The sequence below is a fragment of the Eucyclogobius newberryi genome, unplaced genomic scaffold (genome assembly GCF_026437365.1).
Source record: "Eucyclogobius newberryi isolate DKJ021-1_F unplaced genomic scaffold, fEucNew1.0.hap1 SCAF_2, whole genome shotgun sequence".
Taxonomy (NCBI): domain Eukaryota; kingdom Metazoa; phylum Chordata; class Actinopteri; order Gobiiformes; family Gobiidae; genus Eucyclogobius; species Eucyclogobius newberryi.
Window position 1 is genome coordinate 20,710,499 of NW_027315834.1, and position 25,048 is coordinate 20,735,546.

The window sequence follows — 25,048 nt, forward strand, 5'->3', positions numbered from 1 at the left end:
CCTCCATTTTATTTGAGTTTGGACCGAACCGATCGCGTCTATGTCCCCATGAGTGACTTTCATCAATGTTGTGGCAAAATTTTACCATGCAAAACTATAATAAGAAACCATGGCAGTAACAAAGACTCGTTCCATTCCATGGAATGGCTTGAGCCAAATACAGTGTGCAGGATCTCCTCAGTGCCGTCACACCGGATCTGCCCTTGCAGCCAGAATATCCATTGTCTGAACATCTGTGTCTGCTTCAAACTAAGGATACTTAATTTCAATGTAGTACTGGACCTTGATGGATTACTGCAGTGGATTGTCAACTAGTTATGCTCAGTCCAGAATGTACACAAATAACAGCCTATGTAATAATTACATTTGTTGTCTTTGTTGTTCTCCCAGCCCACACACAAGCACATTGTCCCAACCTTACTTTGTCCATGTAAACACCAATAAAATGCCACAAACTGGACAAAAAATATTCATGGAGGGGGAGGGAAAGGTGCCCTCTTGATCTTATAACCACCAGCACAAGCTTCTACTACACTTGATAATTAAGCTGTCACTCAGCCAGGTCCATACTGTATGTGTGCAATGTACAAATACAATGTCATAACATAAAATGTCACAAAAGTGCAACCATTAATCAAGAAAAGATAAGTTAAATGTATGTTATGATTAAGACCCGTTTTGCAGCACACATTTTTAGGTTAAGTGCACCTATCTGCTCATTCTGGGAAGAGCAGCGTTAATTAACGCCAAGGTGGAGCGAGAAAGAGCGAGAGAAAGACCTCAGGGAACGAGGCCAAGCACACACAGTTTCCGATCGTCAAATCAGGCCAAGGAAAGAACACGGTCTTAAGGATTCTCTACGACACTAATTAGAGCTGTTATAAACCTGAAAGATCCCGTTCAGGTTGAAATCGTTCGTATCACAGGAAGTACTGACCAATAATTTATTACAACTATGGGTATTGTCTTCTTTAGGATCGCAAACAACACATTGAACTTATCACTCTGAATAGGGGCATGTTCATTAATATCAATTTAAATAAAGGCTTTTTATTGACCATTCCAAACTCATTCAGAGACTGAAATAGCTTGAATATGATCCGACAGATGACAGACTTTGTGAATAAAACCTGCACTTTCTTTTGTCGGATGCACTTTTTGTAATAAAGTGTGCATTCTTTGCATTACGTTAACTGCTTAGCTTAAAAACTTTAAATGTTTGGCAAAATCCATATTTTTGCTTTGTTTTATATCAAAATGCAAATGTGTTCCAAATAAATTATGTTAGTTTGTTTTTAACAACTTTTATTTTTTGTATCTGATTAAAGGTTTTTTTGGCCCAAATTTAAGTCTTATTTCCTCGTGGCGTGGACTGCCGATTAGTCCTGTCACGTATCAATCATAAAACGCACCTACCGCTCACCTGCAGCCGCGTGTGGCTCGTCCCCACATTTCCGCATGTCTAAGCGCATTGATCTATCATAATATAGTTCCCTCAGTGTACGGGACAAAATGAAGACGGAGAAAGACAGTTCGAGCAGACTCAGAAGAAGACGGAAATCTACGGGAGACAAGAGATGCGATTCGATCCGTTGCGCTAATAAACAAACGCACGTGTGTGTTGTATCAGTCCACACGGGGGAGTGCGCATGCGCACTTCCGCCTGAGTTCGCAAATCGCCGAAAAATTGTCCATTGCGCCTTTAACTTTTTGCAGCATAGTCCTACAGAGAATAAGATAAGATAAGATAATCCTTTATTGTCCCACATGGGGAAATTTCATTGGTGCAACGCAGGAAGATACAGAGGTAGATACAGAAGAACAGATCACTTATAGGAAGTCTGAAAAACACTTTCAGTAGAAGATCTCCTATAAATAAATAAAAACTCCCATAGACAAATAAATAAATACATAAATACCATTGCATGTGATCACGACAGTAATTGCACATGAATATGTGTCACGACAGCACATAGATTGCACATGAATTTCACAGTAATTGCACATGAATCACAACAGTAATTGCACATATGACGGAATTGCACATCAGTATTAGGTTTGGTCAGTATTGCGAGTGTTCAGGACTAACAGTGTTTGTTATAAAGTCTGACAGCAGCAGGAAGGAAAGACCTGCGAAACCTCTCCCTCCCACAGCGAGGGTGGATCAGTCTCTCACTGAAGCTGCTCTATAGAGCGGACAGAGTGTCCTGCAGGGGGTGACACTCCTGGTCCAGCATAGATGTGAATCTAGCCAGGACCCTTCTGTCCCCCACCTACTGCACCGAGTCCAGAGCGCAGCCCAGGACGGAGCTGGACTTCTTGATGACTTTGTCCAGTCTCTTCCTCTCCTTCTCTGTGATGCTGCTGCTCCAACAGGCCACACCATACAGCAGGGCTGATGCACCACAGAGTCGTAGAAGGTCTTCAGGAGTGGCCCTGTCACTCCAAAAGACCTGAGTCTCCTCAGGAGGTAGAGCCGACTCTGGCTCTTCCTGTACAGTGCGTCTGTGTTATGAGTCCAGTCCAGTTTGTGGTTCAGATGAACACCCAGGTACTTGTATGAGTCCACTCTCTCAATGTCCCATCCCTGGATGTTCACTGGTGAGGGGGCAGCGGGGTGGCGTCTGCGGAAATCCACCACCATCTCCTTGGTCTTCCCCGCGTTGATGAGGAGGTGGTTCCGCTGACACCAGTCCACAAAGTCCTGCGCCAGTCCCCTGTTCTCCGCATCATCGTCGTCCGTGATGAGTCCGATGATGGCAGAGTTATCAGAGAACTTCTGCAGGACACAGCTGTCCGTGTCGTGTCTGAAGTCTGCAGTGTAAAGGGTGAAGAGAAAGGGTGCGAGGACAGTGCCCTGGGGCGCCCCCACACTGCAGGTCCGAGTGTCAGACACACAGTCCCGGGCTCTCACAAACTGGGGTCGGTCCGTGAGGTAGTCCAGAATCCACTCTGCCAGGTCATACTCCACACCAGCCGTCTCCAGCTTGTCCCTCAGGAGCAGCGGCTGGATGGTGTTGAAGGCGCTGGAAAGATCGAAGAACAGAATCCTCACAGAGCTGCCAGGCTTTTCCAGGTGAGAGAGAGAGCGGTGCAGCAGGGAGATGACGGCGTCCTCCACTCCGATGCCAGGCCGAAATGCAAACTGCAGCGGGTCCATGGCTGAGCTCACGGTGGAGCGGAGGTGGTCCAGGACCAGCCGCTCCAGTGTCTTCAACAGGTGGGACGTGAGAGCCACTGGCCTGAAGCTGTTGAAGTCTTTGGCGCGCGGTGTCTTAGGCACAGGTACCATACAAGAGGTCTTCCAGATCTGTGATACCACCCTCAGCTTCAGGCTCATGTTGAAGACATGCTCCATAACTCCACACAGTTCATCTGCGCAGGACTTAAGGAGCCTGGGGCTGATGCCGTCAGGTCCTGCTGCCTTCCTCACTTTAATCCTCTTCAGCTCACTCCTCACCTGTGCTGCTGTGACAGTCAGTGGTTGGCAGGGGAACTGTGTGCTGGGGGGATGGGTGAGTCCAGGCGAAGTGGGGAGCTGATGGTCCGGGGCAGAGAAGCGAAGAGGAACAGATGCAGGGCATTGTCCAGCTGTGGAAGAGGGAGCATGCAGCTGTGCAGGGGGAGGGGCGGGTGACCGATCAAATCTCAAAAAGTGAGCATTTAAATCATTCACCCACTGTAGATCCCCCTCTGTCTGGGCAGGGGGGATTTTGAAGCCCGAGATGGTTTTCAGGCTTCTCCACACTCCCTGAATGTTCTTTTGCTGCAGATGCTCCTCCATCCTCCTCTTGTAGCCGGCCTTAGCCTGCCTGATCTCCCTCCTCAGCTCCTTCTGCACAGTCCTCAGCTCCTCGTTGTTCCCTGACCTGTAGGCTCTCTTCTTCTCCTTCAGCAGAGCCTTCAGTTCATGGTTAATCCATGGCTTGTTGTTTGGAAAACACCGCACCGTCCGGGAGGGAACAATGTTCTCAAAACAGAAGTTGATGTAGTCCGTGATGCACTCTGTGATGGTGTTGATGTCCTTCCCATGTGGGCCATAGAGCTCAGTCCAGACAGTGGTGCTGAAGCAGACCCTCAGAGCCTCCTCGCTCTCAGCAGATCACATCCTCACCTCACGGGACACCACAGGCTGCCTGCGCACGATGGGTTCATACACAGGCCTCAGATGTACAAGGTTGTGGTCCGAGCTGCCCAGGGGAGAGAGGGGGGAAGAAGAATAAGCCTCTTTGGTGTTGGCAAAAAACAAGTCCAATGTTCTATTCTCTCTGGTGGGGCCGGTAACATGCTGGGTGTATGTTGGTAGAACAGAAGAGGGAGAAGTGTGGTTAAAGTCACCCGAGATGAGGAAGAGAGCCTGTGGGTGCTGTGTTTGCAGCCTACAAGTGCAGGAGAGCAGTGTTTCACAAGCATATTCAGCATTGGCAGACGGGGCCACATAGACTGCGATCAAAATCACAAGTGAGAACTCCCGGGGCAGATAATATGGCCTCATGCCAATAGCCAATAGTTCAATATCCTTGTTACATAGCTGCTCCCTCACTGTGCAGTGTTCGGGTTTGGACCAGCTCGTGTTCACATACACAGCCAGACCTCCTCCTCTTTTCTTTCCGCATTCTTTCATTCTGTCCGCCCGCAGCAGATGAAAATTGTCGAAACCTACAATAGAGTCTGGCATTTCTGCTGTTAACCAGGTCTCTGTGAAAATCAAGACACTGCTGTCCCTATAAATCCTCTGGGACCGCATGAGGCTCGCTATTTCCGTCATTTTATTTTGAAGGGACCTCACGTTACCCATGACTACGGCGGGAACCGACTTCCTGTTTATCCCTCTCTTCTCTCGGAGTTTACGTCCAGCCCGTCTGCTTCTCTGCATTTTCCTTAGGATGTCCTCCGGGATAACGTGACGATCTCCAGGTAAGACGACTGTTCTCCGCAGTTTCATCAGTTCCTCCTTTGTGTAAACGCGGTACAGCGCCGGCCGGTGGGCGCAGGGGGGCTCAGAGCCAAGACACATCGCGACGACACGACGAAAACACTCAATCCAGCCGAATAAAGTTAAAACAAGATAATTTAAAGCGATTCCAGTGCGTGTCCCGATCGTTCGTGAAGTTCCTCTTTCATATAAACGTGTATATAAACGTGTACCGACGACACGCCGTACTTTAGCGGCGGCCGGAGGGCGCGGGGGGGCTGGGGGCTAGCTCAGAGCTAGCTCACATCAATGGACAACACAATATGTTATAAGTGTTATAAAATTGTGACCTTTAAATAGTTTGTACATGTTCATTTTGAGATCAGAGAAGTGTGAATAAACACATATTAAGCCAGCATCATCTTGACCTTTACACCATTTTACTTTACCTTACAAAGTAAAGTGTAAGTAAAGTCTCTCCCAGATGGAGAAGAGAGAAACGCATGATCCAATTGTGTTAAAACAAACATGGCTGCTTATGCATAAAGACGAAAGAGGGGGAAAAAGAACCAAGACAGAGACGCAGCACATAATCAATGTAGTCAAAGCATAAACTCTAATGAGGTAAGAGACAATGAAAGTTTTGTCATAAATCTTAATAAAGATATTCCTGAGAATAATTGAATATTTTGCTCTCATAATAAGTAGTTTGATTTGAACAAACGTATTAGAGAAATGACCCTTTGTGAGCCTGATTGATATGTGTTAATTAATCTGGCTGTCCAGTTACCTGATCCCTGCGTCCGAACAGAAGAGTAGGAGGGGCTGGATGAGGCTAATGGTGTGACAAGACATAAATAGTGGCCTCTGTGGCAAGAAACCTATATGACAAATATATTGTGATTCCAACAATAGGCACTAGTCATCTAGGTCAGCTACTAGAGTTTTTGTTTATAAGAAATCTTCTATTGAGAGTGTTTTTCAAACTTCCTATAAGTGATCTGTTCTTTTCCTCTGTATCTACCTCTGTATCTACCAGCGTTGCAACAATGAAATTTCCCCATGTTCTTTTTATGTTCCTGTTCATCAGAAAATTAGCCGACCAGCAGCTTTATGATTCGAATGAAATGTGTATCACCATTGTCTGCCAATTAGACTTAGAATTCAATTTACAGACTAAACACTTGGGAACATGATTCTAGGCTAGGCTAGTGTGCAATGGAGATAGCAGCAGATACATTTTTGTAGCAAAATACTTCTTGTTTAGAGCCATTTGTAATGTTTTTTTCACAACCGCTGTACCACTTATATCAATACCATATTTTTACAGTGTTTTCAATTAGCTTCACCTTTTGAGATCATGACATACATCCCTGCAATGCATTGTATATTTATAGGGAACACTCATTGTCAGCATAATACAAAGCTACAACACAAGCCATGACAAACAAATAAAATTGTGTATTTTCCAATGTGTTGACTGGACAGTTTTGAAATTGTTTTATGGTAAATATGTATTCAAATATCGCCTGTTGGGGTCTAGTGTTTGTAGAGAAGAAAAATGCATGACTATGATGACAAAAACTGTAAATACCTCTTAACTTCTCTCTTCTATCATAATATAACAATATAATAGCTTGAATATTTTCTAAGACAAACTAGTGCTGCGTGAACACTGGAGAAGTTTACCAACTGCTTTCTTCACATTGTCACACCAGCCCACGAGATCCACAGGATGTTTGATCTAAAATAGTCACTGTATTGCATCATATTCCAGAAACAAAGTGTTATATTCCGTCTCATCTGAAGGAGTCAGATCTGGAAGGGCAAGAAGGTTATCTTTTTTGTTGTTCCAAAACTATATTTTAATGTTGGAAATAATTCCAAATTTTCCGCTGAAATTCGCTTTGATATTTTAAATATTTTTTGTTTTTTCAAAACTTTACAAAACAAGTTTAAAGAAGCCATCAAATCTCTAACACACTCAGAAGGTAATGATTTTTGCACACTGGACATTTGCTGCAACAACAAAATAATCAATGCAGCTTATAGAATCTTTCAGGCTTTGCAGCTCTGGAGAAAAACATTTCCACTCTTGCATCAAAAAAAATGTTATACATACGCTTCTAGCTTGTGTGTAGTACAAGGATGAAGGAACCAAAGAAATATACAGACTTATATTGTACTTATTGTGCCTTCTCTCATGTGCCAAGGTTAGGACGTTTCTAACAATGTTAACACTTCTATGCTAATAGGTTATTAGAGAACACTCTGAAATGTTGTATGTCATCTTTTCCATAAAAAATATTTTACGTTAAATTAATATGTGTATTTGAAGGTTCTCTTCCAATTACATGATTAGCTTTGAAACAGGTGACAGGTGACAGTGTGTGAGTGCATGTATAAAAGCATGAATGGATAACCAATTAAAAATGTGTGTTAAGAAAATGTATCTCAGAGACAAAGCTGGAGAATGTGTCAGAATGGCGCTCTGATTACATTTCAGGCGGTAAAACACAGTAGAAGAGCAGTAGAAGTACAAACTTCATGTTATCAAATATATATACAAAAGGAGACGCTATGAAGTGCTTTACTTCAAATGAATTACAAGAAAACAAACACACACACATGTGCCGACTAATGGACTGTCATTTGTTGTTGATATTTTGCCTCTTTTGTGATCTTAACATGTCCTTATCTTTCAAGCAACGTTCATGCCTCATCTGCATCTAGAATGCGGCACATCACACAGAGCCAAAACAACAACAGTCTTTATTCCTGTTTACACAATGCGTCTAACCACTAGGAAAATATAAAACTGTGACACATCAGTCTTAATATTAATTAATTGATTCAACTTAAGAGAAAATTTAAAGCTATTTGTGCTTGGAAATCATTCATGGCTAAAGAGTATGATCTATGTGGGTCAAGGAGGGATAAATAGTCATAAATCAGCTCTAATGAGGACAAACATGAGCAAATATTTTAAATCAGCCCATTAGAGGATAAATCCCCACGAATGAAGTAATTGAGGCCACCTATAATTACATCTAGGGTTATAAAAAACAAAAACAAATCGAATCGATAATTGAACACAAACTAGAATACTCATTCGAGCATCTAGAATAGAACGGTCTTTTAAGTAGAGTTTAGTACAAGAACAAATACAAGACAAATATAATATTTTTGGAACATTATTATTATTAATATTATACATTATAATAACTTCAATATTGAGTTTACCATCAAAATCTAATTTGAATTTCTAATCAATAGGATGGCACAAGTGTTACAAGGGCTATTACAGATTAAGTACAGTATATTAAATATTTTGTCTTTTATTTTCTTTACAAGGAACGGATAAGGGATAATTGCACATTTCTGGTGTTAGCTAAAGAGCGTTGACATTTCCTGTTTATAATTTCTGGCTCAAATTTTGGGCAAAGATCAAATATTGATTTGATTGCTCTAAATTTCAAAACTGTGAACCTCAAGTCTCATCCTTATTTTTCAGCTGCAGACAGGTGTTGAATGGTACAAAATAACTACATGAAAGTAATCCAACTGCCACTTCCACTACACTGTTCTGCCGACAATTGCCTTTAAAATCTCAGTTTCACCCACAAGACCCAAAAAAACAAGGAGCAAGACGCTTTGAGAGATGAGTAAACACAGGAAAACAAGGAAGGTAAAGCCTCGGGAGCTAAACAATCAAAGCTGATGGAAAACAGACCCTCTCACAAAGTAATGATGCTAACCTTGTGGACTCGCCGGGTCCCCCGCGGAGAGGAGGAGAGGACAAAATTCTACAACAGCTGGGCCTCATGTTACGTGAAATTCAGCATGACATGGCGTCACTGAGAACTGAGGTGTGAGCAGAGAGCGGTATTAAACTGCTTTGAAAAAATAGAAGTCAAAGTAGCGTGCCTGAAGCCAGCAGGGGACGGCAAACGCGCCCTGAGGCAGAACAACGTATTTCAAGTGAGTTGCAAGCCAAAGTAAAGTGTGGACAGGGTTGAATTGCAAGATCCTGGATTTTCTGTCCGGTCTTGTTTTTCATTGTGTTTCCTTAAAAAAAAAAAAAAAAACGATTATATATAAATAAATGAAAAAAAGTGGTCCATGTGTTTCAGAGGGTTTCGTCACCCAAAAATCCTGAGGCAGTGCACATGTACCTGTCAATATGATCCAGCAGCAGCCTCAAAGTATTAGAGATACAGGGATATGACACACAATGCAGGGACAGATCAACTATAGGAGACACCTCAAGGTCAGATGAAACTTTTGTCACCGCGGGTGCATTTATCTTTGCAGCGTCACATTCAGGGCTCCAAGTCTTCATGTAAGAAACTCATGACTATCCTCTCACATTTTTCTTGCTCTGTAAAGCACTTTGAATTGCTTTGTGTACGAATTGTGCTCTACAAAGCTTGCCTTGCCTCTCACAGACTAAGCTGATCAAGTACGTATAGTATTATTATTCCAATGATTTATGTATCTTAGAGGTTTAGAGGTACCTAGTGAGGAATTTCAAATCACCGTCACAAAACATGACCTCAGTCTACGCATTTCTTACTCTAAATTAGGCTTAAATATGCAAAAACAATGACACAAACATTATTGCACTGTTGCTCTTACAGTGAGTCTACAGTGAGTCTAGTAACAGCTATATGTTGCTACTATTCAATACCTTTAATTGATGCATATTGTTGTTGTGGTGTGATTCTGAAATCTAATATAATATAGTAGATTTCAGAATCACACCACAACAACAGTATGCAATATTATGCAATATTATTGTTTCTAGCCAGTAGGTACGTCACAGCGAAAAAAGGTCACTTGTAAATATTGCCATGTGCAGCAAGTTTGACTGTCACGGTTCACTCACCTTCTTCCGGGGCTGCCATTTCATCATATTTGAATGACAGGTAAAGAGTGTCAGAGAAAGTCCGTGAACCGCCTCAAAGTGCTAATCCTTAATGAGGGGTGGTTGGAGGTATCCGTGACAAAAGCAAATGCATCTCAAGTCCGAGCTGCGAGCCTCTGAACCCAGACAAAACTTGCAACAGTGGAAGAGGAAGAAATTATCCTCAGTATATTCCCAAAAGCCCAAATTCTCGCCTCCAAAATACTCCTAAGATGTGAAAGTCAAGAAGAACAATGCATGTCGTGTGCGTAACGGGACATCTCTCCAGCCGGTAAACGCAAAGTATCATCTCTGTGCTGCGTCTGCTGCTGCTCCTATGAGCCACAACATACAAGCCAACAGCGCTACACCTCCAGCTCCAGTCTCTCTCTCTCTTTCTCTCTCCTCATTGCTCTCTCTCTCTCTCTCTGTCTCTCTCTCTCTCTCTCTCTCTCTCTCTCTCTCTCAAACAGCTTCACCAGCAGATAACACTTCACACAGCCAATCAGCCGTTATATTTATTATATTAATCCTCATTAAAGAGTGCAGTATGTCACATTTGTAGTGGACGGCCATGTGGAGACAAGCAGGTGGTGCCATCACGCCAAGTTACAAGTCATATCTATGAAGAGGCAAACCTCTTTACATTACCAAAAATAAGTGTCGCTTTGCTGTCTTACATGTGTGTTGTAACGAACAATTCCACTTGGAAAAAAGTAATAGATAAACACAAATACAGTAATAGACTACATATACAGACTAAACATTGAAATTGAATGAATACAAAAGCGTTGTGGTAGATTCTCAGTGCATCTCAGTGTCAGGAGGAAACCAGAGCTGTTTGAAACTGGAGCTGATGTATTATAAAGAACCATGAGGCTCTGGGAACGGAGCCTCCACTTTAAACACAACACAAACAGAGCCTATGACAGGTTGGACGACATTTCACTAAATCATACAGTGAACACATTCAGAACATTTTTCCTATTTGTCCCCTGTTTGACAAATATTTAAACGTTTATAATTGTATTTTTCATGGTTTGACATGGCCAGCAAATATGACGTAGGTCGAGGTAATCCCACAACTGTTACCTAGCAACCATAATATAAACAAGATAGTTATGATTTCACAAACAATAATACCACATAACATCTTTATTTGTTGAATGATTGTCTAAACTGTCAGAAAAGTGGGTCAGTTAAATGAAAATTGTCTGTTGTCTACTTCCTGTACATTGTACTTCTACAAATGTGTTCACAAACTGCAAATTAAAAGAACTAAAACTGTGATAAATATTCTAATTACCAACAAACATTTCTTGAACACAATAAATCTAATGTGACACCAGCCTATTGTATTGTACAATTAAAGTTACCTGGAATGTTCCACAGTGGCATAAACATATCTATTGTCACATTTCGAGTGTCTCGCCACACTTCTGTTAATGGTGGTCGTCCTGAGCAGCTGACGTAACCCAAACATAACAGATATTTTCTTAATAGATCAAATCTATATCGTACATTTAATATATTGGCCCATAGGCTTTCTCAGACAGGACAGCTGAGCCTGAAATGGGGATGAGAGAGCGGGGGGACATTAAACTGTACCAATTATATTATGGGAGGTCACTATAGTCTCATTATTGAGACGACAAGTGTTACTGCATTGTTTTCACATAACAAGGAGTTATGCAAAATAATGTAAGCACAGAGCAAAAATGTGGCTTGGAGAATTGTATTTCTGACAGTAATTTGTCCATCAGCCAAGTGATAACCATGAGTCTATCGCTAAAAGTCATGGCATGTTTCTCGCCATGTCTGGGTGGGTTCCTCCGGGCTCAGCCATCAACCCAAACATGCATCATATGTTAAAATCAAAATCTGGAGTTGGGTCCCCAAGCGCAGAGGAGAAATGTCATTGCAGGGACCATAAAGCCCAGTTTTGCTCATCAGAACAATCCGAGGCTGTGTTGCTAGAGCGGAGAAGAGCAAGCCGAAGCTAAATTAAAAAAAAAAAACAGTTTTTAAGAATGGAAAAGTTCATGATCTGAAAATAGGCAAAAACTGCCACGAAATCTGACCTTTGTTAAACCTGTAGGTGGCCTGTCAGCTGAAAACAAGCAAGTTGTTTTTATATTGCGCTCAACTGACGACAATGCCCTATCGAGTTATTTTAATAGATTCATCACCTTAACCTTACAATAGATACTTCATGCAAGCAAAAATCTGTTCACTTTACAAATGTAGCTTTACAGGAATGTTATGGTAAAAAAATCACTATGTATGTATGTATGTATTGTAAGCTTAATGTTTCATTTAGATCTGGTTCATAAATTTCACAAAGACGATGAGATGTAGCATTGAGAGAAATGCTGTTAAAATCAAGAAAACAATATTCTCTGTCAATTCTCTATCATTTTAACCTCATAACCTGTTTAGTTTTTGTTTGTATAAGTTGCATCCATTGTTAATAAATGGCTTTCAATTTACAATGATTTTATTTTATTTACATCATAGTACAAACTTTCTAAATGAATGACCTAGCCTTCAGCTTCTGTGTTTTTTGGAGCTGTCACTAAGCCCTGACCCTAATCCTAAAGACAATGTGTGTAAATACTAGGTATGCAAATTGGGTTGGTCCATGAAATGGGTCAAAATTGTATCACAGTAGAGACAGAATCGGTAATAATAACTTTCTAAATATTTTTCTTCTTCCAAGTATCAGCTCAACAATGAAAAAAAATGTCATCTATAAATATTACAGATAGATTTTTAGAATGAAATTGTATTTCAAGGTGAGGCAGGTGCAAGACTGTATGTGCATGTTAAACTGAAGAGAGAGTCTGGACTCACACTGGGTTGAGTCCAACATCAAAGACAGAGAGATCCAGAGAGCTGAGGTCTGCACTTGACACTACTCTCACATTAAGCCGTCCAGTCCTCCCAAGTCATGTCCTAACTATCTCTAGTTAGAATGTTACACATATGTGTATAAGAGCTGTTTTAAAACAAACTGAGGGGGAAAGTGCATTGTCTTAAGCCTGTGGACGGAACAATGTTCAGCAATGATACTAGTATCTTCTTACTGAAAATCGTACATCAACAAATCTAATCATTAAATAGTTGAATCTGTTTTGATCTTCAACTATGGAGCAGCTTCAGGATCACAGAGCACAAACTGAAATAAAATATTGCACAAACATTACTTTTTGCAACTCAAGTTTAAACATAACAGCCATCATACAGGTACCAATAGCAAGAAAGATTAGATAGAGAAGATCTTATGTCTTATATTAATAATTATCTTATAAGCATTCAGCGATGTTTTGTATTTTGAGTCATGACTCCAGGGAATCACATAGTTAACAAATACCACATAAATAAAAATAAATAAAATCCGCTGCTTGCTACAGTGAAATGTCACTAGAAAGAGGCGGGGCCAGCAAATAATCAGTTCTGGACCGACGTACAGACAATGAAAACAATTATTTTTAAATTATTATTATTATTTTAATTAACTTAAATTTTTCTTGAGAATAAGTTCTGCAGTTTTGAGTGAAAGTGAAAGTTTCTATTAATCACTATGCAAAATCGACTTTTATAAAAATGTAACCATGTTATGATGTTCCCTAATCATCATGAATGTGAGGAGTAAAGAAGATAAATGTTAACTTTCCTAACAGCATCTTGTTTTCACAAAGGAGGTTAAATACCATGGTCACTTTGTAACAGACGGTTGGAGTGATGACAGAGACATCAAGAGGCAATATTCTCTCATGTTTATGAGAGTTTAGTATGTGTTCCTCTGCAGTAGGCAAGGCAAGTTTGTAGAGCATAATTCGTACACAAGGATATTCACAGTGCTTCAAAAAAGAAGACAAAATGCATTAAAAACAGAAATCACAAAACAGTTTAAGACATAAAAGAGAAGAATGCAAATTAGAAAATAGTCATATGCACAGCTAGATTTGAACATTGCCAGAGTAGAGGCCTGTCTCACATCTTCATGAAGACGTGTTACAGATTTTAGCTGCATAAAACTGAAATGCAGATTCCCCATGTTTAGTCCTGACTCTGGCACCAGCAGGAGGCCGGTCCCTGAGGTCGTCAGAGTCCGAGATGGTTCATATGGCACTAACATGTCTGAGATGTACTTTGGTCCTAGGCCATGGAGAGACTTGTACACAAGCAGAGCTGCTTTAAAGTCTGTTCTCTGAGCCACAGGAGCCAGTGCAGAGACCTGAGAACAGGACTAATGTGATGGTACTTCCTGGTTCTAGTCAGGACCCGAGCAGCAGGGTTCTGGATGTACTGCAGCTGTTTTACAGCTCGTTTGGAGAGACCAGTGAGCAGGCGGTTACAGTAGTCTAATCTACTGGAGACAAACGCATGGATAAGTCTCTCCAAGTTTGGTTTAGAGACTATTCTTTTGATTTTGGCAATGTTTTTTTAGATGTGTAAAGTGCTCTTTGTTCAGAGCCTACTGTATTCCACTGTACACGGCTCCTCTCTGGTGGAACTATGGACGTGGGACCTTCCGCAGGCTCATAGTGGCTTATAATGACGCCTTTAGGCTTCTGCTGCGGATGCCCAGATGGCATAGTGCCAGTCAGCTGTTTGTGGATGCTCACATTCCCACCTGTGAGGCACTACTAGGACATTTGAAATACAAATTCATGCAGCGCCTGGAGGTGTCTGAAAATGGAATTATAATGACCCCGACCAACCCTCAAATGAACTCGTGCAGATAAACTGCTGTGAGAAAGCAATGGGCAGAGTCTTTACAATCATTGATTGAATTTTATGGACTAATTTGACTGCTGTGTTTTGTTTCCGTATGTTGCTTCTTTTAATTATGGAACTTGTATCTGAAATTGAAAAAATAAAAGTGATTGATTGAATCATTCATTGGTTGCAGCATGTTTGAGTTATCTTGTATTTTCCTGCATTTGAGGCTTGAGTGATCAGAAAATTGTGTTTTCACCTACCCCCTATGCCCTTCTTAGTTGTGATAATTTGAAGGAAAAAAATGAAGGCCTTCACATAATACACAAAGGGTTAAAAAATATTCGGCAACCATTCTTAAAAATAATAACATTAGAGGGAGAAAGTTAATGAAGAAGGCTACAAAAGATTCAGTTGTAGTCATCTGGACAGATCTGTCCAGGTCAATTATCAATCTATCATTGATCTATCATCATCATCATCATCATAATCATCATCATCATCATCATTATTAGAACAATAAATATTCTCACATATTCCATTGTTGTGGCGTGGTCCTTGTTAGTGAAGCAATGCCTCTTTCACACCTGAATAACATGTACAAATCTGCTGCTTTCTACAGTGAAATGCCACTTTGAAGAGGCTTATCAGCTCTGCAGTTTTGACCAGGAAGTCAATTGTTCAATTTCAATTACTAAGCCGTCTTAGATCAATGTTACAATGAACAAAATGTAGAATTGTGATTTACTTATGTTGAACTTTAATACTAAATATATAAGTGAAAAGTCGCCTTTAAAGATGCATAGTGCCCAACACCAACACCATAAATGTGTGGGCATTCACAACGAGACCTTTGTGTTTACCAGGCCTGTTGCTCTTCTCACTGGGCATCAATAATACAACAGTTCTAGCTTGTGAGTGCATTATTTGTTTATGCTTATGGCTAGTGCCAAGCTTATTGTTTTTTCATGAAAACATTAAACTGCATATTTACAACCTGTGAGAAAAAAACAGACTAAGAAATCAACTGGCAATCACATGAAGGTTAGAACAATATATCTAACTTAACTAAGTCGGTGTAATCCCTCATTCGTCCAGGCGTGTTCCATAGTAGAAAAAGCTTCAAACTGAGTCCAGATGACTACAACTGAAGCTTTTTCTACTACCTAACTTAACTAAATTTAAACCAATAGCATTTGTTGTTATAAGCGGAAGAAGGAAGTGTGCTGCTTGTTGTAGTAAAAATATGAAATGACCAGGGTATCTGTACAAGTACGGACAAAACAAATGTTGTAATATGCGATATGAATAAAGCAACAGTATAAAATACATTGTGGAAACATTATCATGTGTCTTGAGGCAGGAGGTTGTGGTTTGAATGGATGTCAGCCTCATGCCAGAGGGGAGTGGCTCAAACACAGAAGACTCTTAAGGAATGGGTCTCTTTCTATTTCAACAGCAGTTAGTCTGGAGGGTGCAGCACAAACAACGAAACGTCATTGGTTGTGCCCTGTAGAGAGCAGCTTTTTATCGTGTTAAACTAGAAGAAACTATGGCATATTCTTATTTATCAACATATAAATGCAACTGTCAGCTCATCGGTTTTCCTGCTCTTGGTAGGAGGAGGACAATCGGTCGGCCCCAAAGAAATTCTGGCAAACCGTCCGGCGCCTCAGGAGGGGAAAGCAGTGCTTCACCAAGACCGTTTATGGTGCAGGTGGAGATCTGCTGACCCCGACTGGGGATGTCGTCGGGAGCTGGAACAAATACTTTGAGGACCCCCTTAATCCCACTGTCACGTCTTCCGTAGAGGAAGCAGGGACTGGGGACTCGTAGGCTGACTCGTCCATCACCCAAGCTGAAGTCACTGAGGTTTTTGAAAACTCCTCGGTGGCAGGGTGGATGAGATCCGCCCTGAGTACCTAAAGTCTCTGGATGTTGTAGGACTGTCTTGGTTGACACGTCTCTGCAACATCGCGTGGCGGTCAGGGACAGTACCTCTGGACTGGCAGACCGGGGTGGTGGTCCCTCTGTTCAAAAAGGGGGACCGGAGGGTGTGTTCCAACTACAGAGGGATCACACTCCTCAACCTCCGCAGTAAGGTCTGTTCCAGGGTACTGGAGAGTAAAATCCGACCGATAGTCGAACCTCAGATTCAGGAGGAGCAGATTGGTTTTCGTCCTGGTCTTAGAACACTGGACCAGCTCTATACTCTCCATCGGGTGCTTGAGGGATCATGGGAGTTTACCCAACCAGTCCACATGTGCATTCTGGATCTGGAGAAGGCTTTCGACCGTGTAACTCGGGGTGTCCTTTGGGGGGTGCTCCAGGAGTACGGGGTCCGGGGCCCTTTGCTCAGGGCTGTCCGGTCCCTGTATGACCGGAGCAGGAGCTGTGTTCGCATTGCCGTCAGTAAGTCAGACCTGTTCCCAGTGCATGTTGGACTCCGCCAGGGTTGCCCCTTGTCACCGGTTCTGTTCATAGTTTTTATGGACAGAATTTCAGGGGTCGGTGAGTGTCCAGTTTGAAACCACAGGATCTCATCTCTGCTGTTTGCAGACGATGTTGTTCTGATTGCGCCATCAAACCCGGATCTGCAACGTGCACTGGGACGGTTTGCAGCCGAGTGTGAAGCGGCTGGGATGAGAATCAGCACCTCCAAATCCAAGGCCATGGTTCTCGACCGTAAAAAGGTGGCTTGCCCTCTCGTGGTGGGTGGGGAGTCCTTGCCCCAGGTGGAGGAGTTCAAGGAGTCGAAAGGCAAAGCTCTCAATTTACTGGTAAGTCTATGTTCCTGCCCTCACCTATGGTCATGAGCTTTGGGTAATGACTGAAAGGACAATATCACGGATACAAGCAGTCGAAATGAGTTTCCTTCGCAGGGTGGCTGGGCGCTCCCTTAGAGATAGGGTGAGGGGCTCAGTCACACATGAGGAGCCAGCTGAGGTGGCTCGGGCATCTGTTCCGGATGCCTCCTGGGCGCCTCCCTGGGGAGGTGTTTCGGGCATGTTCCACCGGAAAGAGGTTCCGGGTAAGACCCAGGACACGCTAGAGGGACTATGTTTCTCCTGGGGACTTGGCCTGGGAACGCCTCGGGATCCCTCGGAGGAGTTGGAAGAAGTGTCTGTGGAGAGGAAGTCTGGGAGTCCTTGCTTAAACGGATGCCCCCACGATCCGGCCCCGGATAAGCAGAAGATGGATCACAACATTCATTGAACCACTTTGTCTTGCCAACATGGCGACTGAAAACACCTTGGCAGTGATGTGTGCAGTGGCTCCATGGTCTGTTCTCTCGGCTGGAGGATGTGACTTGCGACTGCGTCGACTGTGTGTCTGCACTCAAACAGTTCAGCCAAATGACCTGCATAGCTTTAATGACTCGGTTATAATTAAACCCTTTCAAAATTATGCTCAAATTATTATGTTGATGTTATTTTTAGCCTTGAACGACATGAGCCAATGCATTTAACTAAGGTATGCTAATATAATACACTGTAATAAATGCTTTCATATGCAAGTAACATATATTTATAAAGGGGGAATTCCTTTGGTCAAATATACACACAAATGAGGGATTACACCAATTTGTGGTGTATGTTCTAAATTCTACTAATAATGTGGAAAAGTGTTTTGTCAAATTTGGTCCAAGGGGAATCAAAAGCTTCAACATTCCAGTTGGTGGATGTGCTCTATAACGACTGAGCTAAGGCCAAATCTTTTTTCAAACTGACATATTTACAATGTGCACTTTGAACAGAATCTACTATTAAAAAAGCAAATCTAATCCAAATGCTTGGTAAAAAAAATTATTGTCACCAAAATATTCATATTTTTTATTTTTTTGTCCGTATTTCATTCAATTAACATTGAATGATTTACTTACAGTATATTACACTACAAGTAAGGTTTTGCACATTACAGAGTAGATTTGACATTGTATGGACTTAAAAGCTCCCGCACAGACTCCTCTATTCTACCCCCCGGGACACATGTGAAGGTCGTATCATATGTAGCCCGCTCACTGAGCAACCACTGATGTGAAGGCGCTAATAACGGGTTTGATAGTCTGACGCACCTTTTTTCATTGTTAGAAGAATTAACTGCATATTGTATACGGAGTGCTTGATTGTTATTTTGAGTGGGCCTTGATTTTGTCCTGTATAAACCATGGTGAATCAGAGCGATTATTTGAGTGATGGTTGATACTATGTTCACTTTTTTCATTTTTTTTCCATTATTTATCCTGGTAGGTCGATTGAGAACTAATTCGCCTCTTGACTTGGTCAAGAGGCAGCAGACACTTAAAAACAGGTGCACTCATCAGAAACTGAATGTCTGAAGGAGGACTTGAAGGCAGTTAAAAGTACAGAGCTTCAACATTTGGAGGCAGAACAATTTAATAATGAGCAACCCAGAGAAGCGTGGGACGCAAGTTACAAATGTTGGTTGAAATTTGAAGGAGGGAACCAAGATAATGAGGGTTTTTACCAAATGATAGCTTTGTATATATGAAATTATACCAATGCAGCAACCTGCGTGAATGAAGTTACTCTTTCGATTAATCGATTAGTTGTATAGAACGTGAAATGCCTGACAATAAGATTTGACGTCCTGATAGAGTATTCTACAATTGTTTTATGATGAAAAACTTTAAAATGACATGTGTTCTGTGTCATTTTGATGTAATTACTGCTTTGTGCGAGTCATAAATCTTCTCTCACACATCTTGTTTTGAAGTTTATAGTCCAGATAACAATTATTCGATTACTAAATTAGTTGACAATTATATCAATTATCGATTACTTGTTACAGCCCTAGACAGAATATAGTTCACACGATAAGTATTAAAAGGAGCACTAGTGACAAAGCGGATACAGTTGTGAAAGATGAGATCATGTTTGAGGGTTTTTGAAGCAAAGTGAGTGAATCATTTCGATAAAGAAAGCTTATTCTTGGTCTAACTAGTACTGTGTTGATGTGGATGTCAAAGGTGAGAGTACTATCCAGCCATATACTAAGTACTTATACGAGCTGACAGGCTGAAATGCTGTGGCACTTAAAACCCCATCGTGTAAGATTTCAGCCAAAGAATAGACTTAAATAAGTCTAGAAAAGCTTGAAAATCATAGACTCTTGCTGGGAAGGGGCTTGTTTCTCCACAAACTTGACTCATAACTTTTCTGGTGGAGGATCTGCCACCTGCTTGTCGCCATGGAGATGTTCTTAGTTTGCCTTAAACATTCCAAGTAAGCTTGCGTGGTGCTGCTTTAACTTTGTTTGTTGTCTTTGATTGTGGCTCGCTTACAGTCCTGAAGGATGTAAATGTTCATCATCCTTCATCTCTGACAGCACATTTTACATTTGATCATCTTTATTTGATATCAAATTGCTGTTAACTTAAAAGCTTCTTAGTCCTTCAGACCTAAATCTATTTCCTGTGACCTATACATTTTACAGTCTCATGTTCAAGCGAAGGCACTCCAAGCCTTTCACTCGTTCATTATCTTCCAGTTATCATTTCAATTCCTCTGCAATTCTCTCCCTTCAAACACCTCCGACACCCAACTGTGAGGATATAGAAGGAGTGAAAAAGATCCCAGCAGTGCAGTCAGAATGTGTGCTGAACAAGCACATTGTGAGTGTCTTAATGAAAGTGGAGTGTAGAAGCGAGCCAGCAATGCAGGCTGAGAAAGAACAGCATACTGTATCTATCAATTACCAATTGAAACAATTAGGCTCACTTAACATACAGGTAAAATAATTAGCTACTGTAGCTTGGTGGATCCCAGCAGATGCATCAAATTATAGATAAATGGCACACGAAATAGCAAGTTAAGAGGTAGAGCTAGGTAATGTTTTATTGAAAGAAATCTTGAATCTTTGAAACACTGGTGCCTTTGGAACTTTCAAATGGTATGGATGATTATGTGGAAAAAAAAGCAGAAGCCAACTTTAAGCTATGTGTCAGAGCTACCCTCTAGTGGGCAACTATAGTAGCACTGTAGTAACACTCCAACATCAATTAAATACATTTTTGTATAACCCAATATCAAAACACTTGTTGCTTAACAGGGCTTTACACAAAAACAATGAAGCAAACAACATATTGACATTCTAATTTAGTCTAAACGTCTAATTTTTCTAACTGAGTCCAGATGACTACAACTGAAGCTTTTTCTACAACTATAATTTAGTGATTTTTTTTGTGGATGACATCTATCATTTATTTATGTTTTTAAACATAGAGTGTATGTAGAAGTCATTAGTTTGCTCTCGCACATCTATGCTCAATTATAAAGTGTCCACAAAATGTATGCTATCCCCCTGCTCTTCTCACATGATCATGTAGCCCTAGTTAAGATCTGGATTAACCTATTGGCCCAGCCTGGGGCCACATTCTGAATACAGCATCTGCACAACCTCATGTCAACTCTGGACTACTTTGGCGCAGTGAATCATAAATATCCTTTAGAGGAGCAGCTCAAACACATCTCTGAGGGCATGTGTGCTCACTGGTGCTGGCAGGCTGTGTTTGGTATTTTCAGAATAAGAATCAGAATCAGAAAAGATGTATTGCCATTGCTAATGAACAGAATTCACAAACATGAACTTGCTTTGGTGATTCAGTGCAACATGAAAAAATGAAGAATGATAAAACCATGTATATAATATACATTTTGCATGTGTGTGGATAAAATGTGAGCAGCACAGGGATTTAGTTTTTTTAATAACAGGGGAAGTTTGAACACTGGGACAGACTTTGTGTCCGTCAGTGTAAACAGGCGGGCTGCCATCTGTTTGGCCTCTCTTTTAATCAAAATCAGAGCTTTTGGGGGCTTTTACTGTTGTAATGGCTGTACTTTCTCAACATGGCCTTCTTATTATATCAGCTTGACTTACAGTAATCAAGAGTCTACTTGTTACAATGTCATAAAGAAGTCTTAAAACTGTGCTGGCCTATGTAATGCCAACCAAATATCTTAGCAATAGAAAACAGGTACTTTACTTTATTTTTATTTTTTTACTTGACTAAAACACAGCCAAAAAACAAACATTTTTTCAGAGTTTTCAAAGGAATGTGCCGGCAGAAAATGCCCCCGTTCCCATGACCAAGCTGCATTGATCCATTTGGGCTACAGTGCCTCTTGGGGCAAGAGAGCAGTCGGCAGTGGTAGCAATAGTGAAAGCAGAAAGGGGAGTGAAGACAAAGCTAAGTGAAAAGCAGAAAAAGTCCACTCAAGCAGAAGTAACTGTTGCTCTATTGCTCACACACAGACTCTTACAAGTAGTTCATTAGAAATGACCCTGTTGTTGACCCACAACAAGCCCAACAAATACAACACACACACATACACACACATGGAGGAATGCTGTTTCTGGTATTGTCTTCAAGCGTAAAACTCAGGCCAAGGCTAGCTGTGCTTTGAAAAACAAAATAACAGCAATGCACTCACACACTCCCAACCCAGGAAGCCCTTCCGACAATTCTCCTCCACAGAGAGAGGAAGTGCAGAGGGACAAGCATGGCCCTGCTCTCACACAGCCAGACCAGGCCGATCTCGGCTTCCCCTCTGAAATACTTTTAACACTATGTTCCCCTTTCCACTGTTCACCTTTTACCAGAGCCACAAGAATCAAAATCAATCCAATCTAAACTGCAATTTCAATGGTCACAAAGACTACAATTATTTAACAAACATTATTTCTCTGCAAACAGCAAAATATCCTACAATCAAATCTTGTTATTATGTATAAAACTTGCTATTCCTGTTGTTTAGATATCGACAAATTATATATTGACCAATTTTTTTTATGGCCAAAGCCAATCCACAGCCCCTGATGGCCGATCAGCTCTGCCGATAATTATGGACCAATATGTAGGGCAATTTTTTTGAAAATTTTCCCATTGTGGAAATTGTGGATACAAGTGGTTGAAATGAGTTTCCTCCGCAGGGGGGCTGGGCGCTTCATTAGAGCTAGGGTGAGGAGCTCAATCACAGCTGAGTTGCAGCAAAGGCTCACATGAACAATGATTAGATGTAAGTTAGAAATACAGGCAGAGATTTATCACATAGATTGTGTAATGAAATTGAGCTTTAAAGTGACACTTGAGTCCATATCTAAAGCATGCAGTTTAACTCAGTAAGCCAAGCATTTGTCTTTTGCGCAGGGAACATAAGTTCAAGACCATGTGATTTTCACTTTTTTTCACTTTTGTGTGCAAATGTTGATTTAAAATTTAATGACCACCCAAAGTATACTTGCCCCACCAACAGTCACCGCACACTCCCACTGCCTTTACATAGCACTAGCCTACAGTATAAAAGTAGGATTATGTTCAGACATCCATAACACTGTCTTACAACTAACTTATAAGGGAGCGGTCAAAGTCATATATTGTGTAGTGCCATTATTGCACCAATGTGTTTAAAAAAAAAAACGGTATGTCTTTCTTTGAAATAATGATGAATTATTAGTATTGGTATTTACCTTGAAACTTGCTTCTGAGTACCTTTACTTTGGCATCTCATGTTTTAGAAAGGAAAAAATATCACTCATATTACTCGTATACAGGCTTATCCTGTGCTAGGCACTCACATTTGAGCTCCATCTACTGGCTACAGAGGAACTTATAGGAGAGAGAAACAAATGCTAGCTTCCCTCTGACATGCTAATGCAGCCACGCAGTTATAATGATCGTGATTTCATGGCAGAAAGGTTCAGTATGAGTCTGGTGATAATTCATGGACCTAAAAACAGCAGAGAATATCTCTGAGCCACATCATAGGTAGAATATGACATGTGTTTTTGACACTCAGAGGGAGAGGACTTTCGAAACAGGATTCATCAAACTTGCGTGAATGAAGCTAAATACAACTCCAGGTATGTTTTTGATGAAGGAGCAATGGTATAACATTTGAAGTTTAAAAAAAAAGTCAATTTGCATTTTATGTGTTGTTTAAGCAATTGATCAGCCCAAACAAAATATCAATCTGTGCTGGAGTTTTAAGGCCAATAGCCAATATCAGCCTGGTATATCAGTACAGCACTATAACAAACATAATCTCAAATGTTAAGCGGTTCATATTCAGCCTTCTCTCAAATATAAAGCTCTTAGATGCGCTTGAAATGCAAACTTTGTACAAAATCCTACTATAAAAACATTGATTCGAAATCTAACCCTACACAATCCTAATCACAATACCAATCCATGCTCTGTTCTACCCTATATAAAATAAACCTGGCAGCTACAACAAAGTGTGTGACATGACTGTACAGTGGAAATGAGGAAAAAACAACTTCCTTCCTCACACACCTGATTCTGAGCGTGTTGACCTGATGAACTTGTATCAGTGTAGGGATGTGCATTAAGACTTTACATCTTACATTTAACTAAACACACTACTACTACTACTACTACTACTACTACTACTACTACTACTACTACTACTACTACTACTACTACTACTACTACTACTGAAATACAGATAAAGTCCCATCTTCACACCCACTTCCATTTGCTGCCTCCCCTTTCTTTACACAGTTGTTTGGAGTGACACAATATCGCCTTAGCCTCTTACCTTTGGCCATTTGGGATTGATGAGTCGTGCCTTGATTGCGTCGTCCAAGGCGGTGCTGTACTGGCCAAGGCGGAGGTAGGCGGCTGAGCGGTTACTGTACAAGATGCAGTTTTGGGGGTCCGCGGAAAGGGCCTCGCTATATAATTGAACAGCCAACGCATACTCTCCCTGCTGGCAAGCCTGGTTACTGCGGCGGACTCTCTCTAGGAATTCAGCTTTGTTCAAGCCAAGACCAGGTGAGAACTGGTAATCAGATTTTTTAACTGCAGGGGTTGGCGGCACCGGGGATGAAGAGGAGGAAGAGGGTGAAGACTGGGCACCACTGGTCTTGCTGTTGGAGCGGGAGCCAAGAAAGGAGAACTGCGGGGGGGAGAACAACATTTAGGGTGCTAAATGGTATATTCTAACAAGGCAATTAGTGTATAATTCTGTCTATTTGTGTATGTATTAGGGTTGTTTGAAAAAATATATACTAAAACCGGTATCACCAGGTATGACACCACTTGAATAAGGCCCCTGGTAATATTTCACCAAAGAATATTACATTTTCATCATTAAAATCCATATTGCTTAGATTACTGGACTGTGATATTGATTAACCAGAAAAGGGTCATCATTGTGCTGTCGTATATTTTTACTCATCCAGCATCATACTGCAGTACTCTAAGCCTGTCCCTCCAAATAACAGTGCATTTCAGATTTTAAGTTGTTATTAGGAAAAACTGTACAGTGAATATTTTATTATGGCTGAATTCCACAGAGAGATCAAGAAGGATAATGGCAAAATTGAGCTAAAGTCTGTTCCTCTCATTGGGTTCTGTCGCACCCGCACAAACTGCCTACTGAGGTTAGCTCTGTGCAGCGGCGTTCCCCTCCCAGATCTGGTGTTTCTAAATCTGTCTTTTCACCAGAGCGCACACC

General features: G+C 41.2%; 1 protein-coding gene across 3 annotated transcripts in view; it reads right to left on the reverse strand.

Moving 5' to 3' along the window:
* The window catches only part of ttc28 (tetratricopeptide repeat domain 28), a 53,781-nt gene that overhangs the window by 27,320 nt on the left and 1,413 nt on the right, over positions 1-25,048 (reverse strand). For all 3 annotated transcript variants that reach the window (XM_072454297.1, XM_072454296.1, XM_072454295.1), the window contains exon 2: positions 24,128-24,487. In XM_072454297.1, coding sequence (XP_072310398.1) covers positions 24,128-24,487 — 360 coding nt within the window. The remainder of the gene's footprint in view (positions 1-24,127; positions 24,488-25,048) is intronic.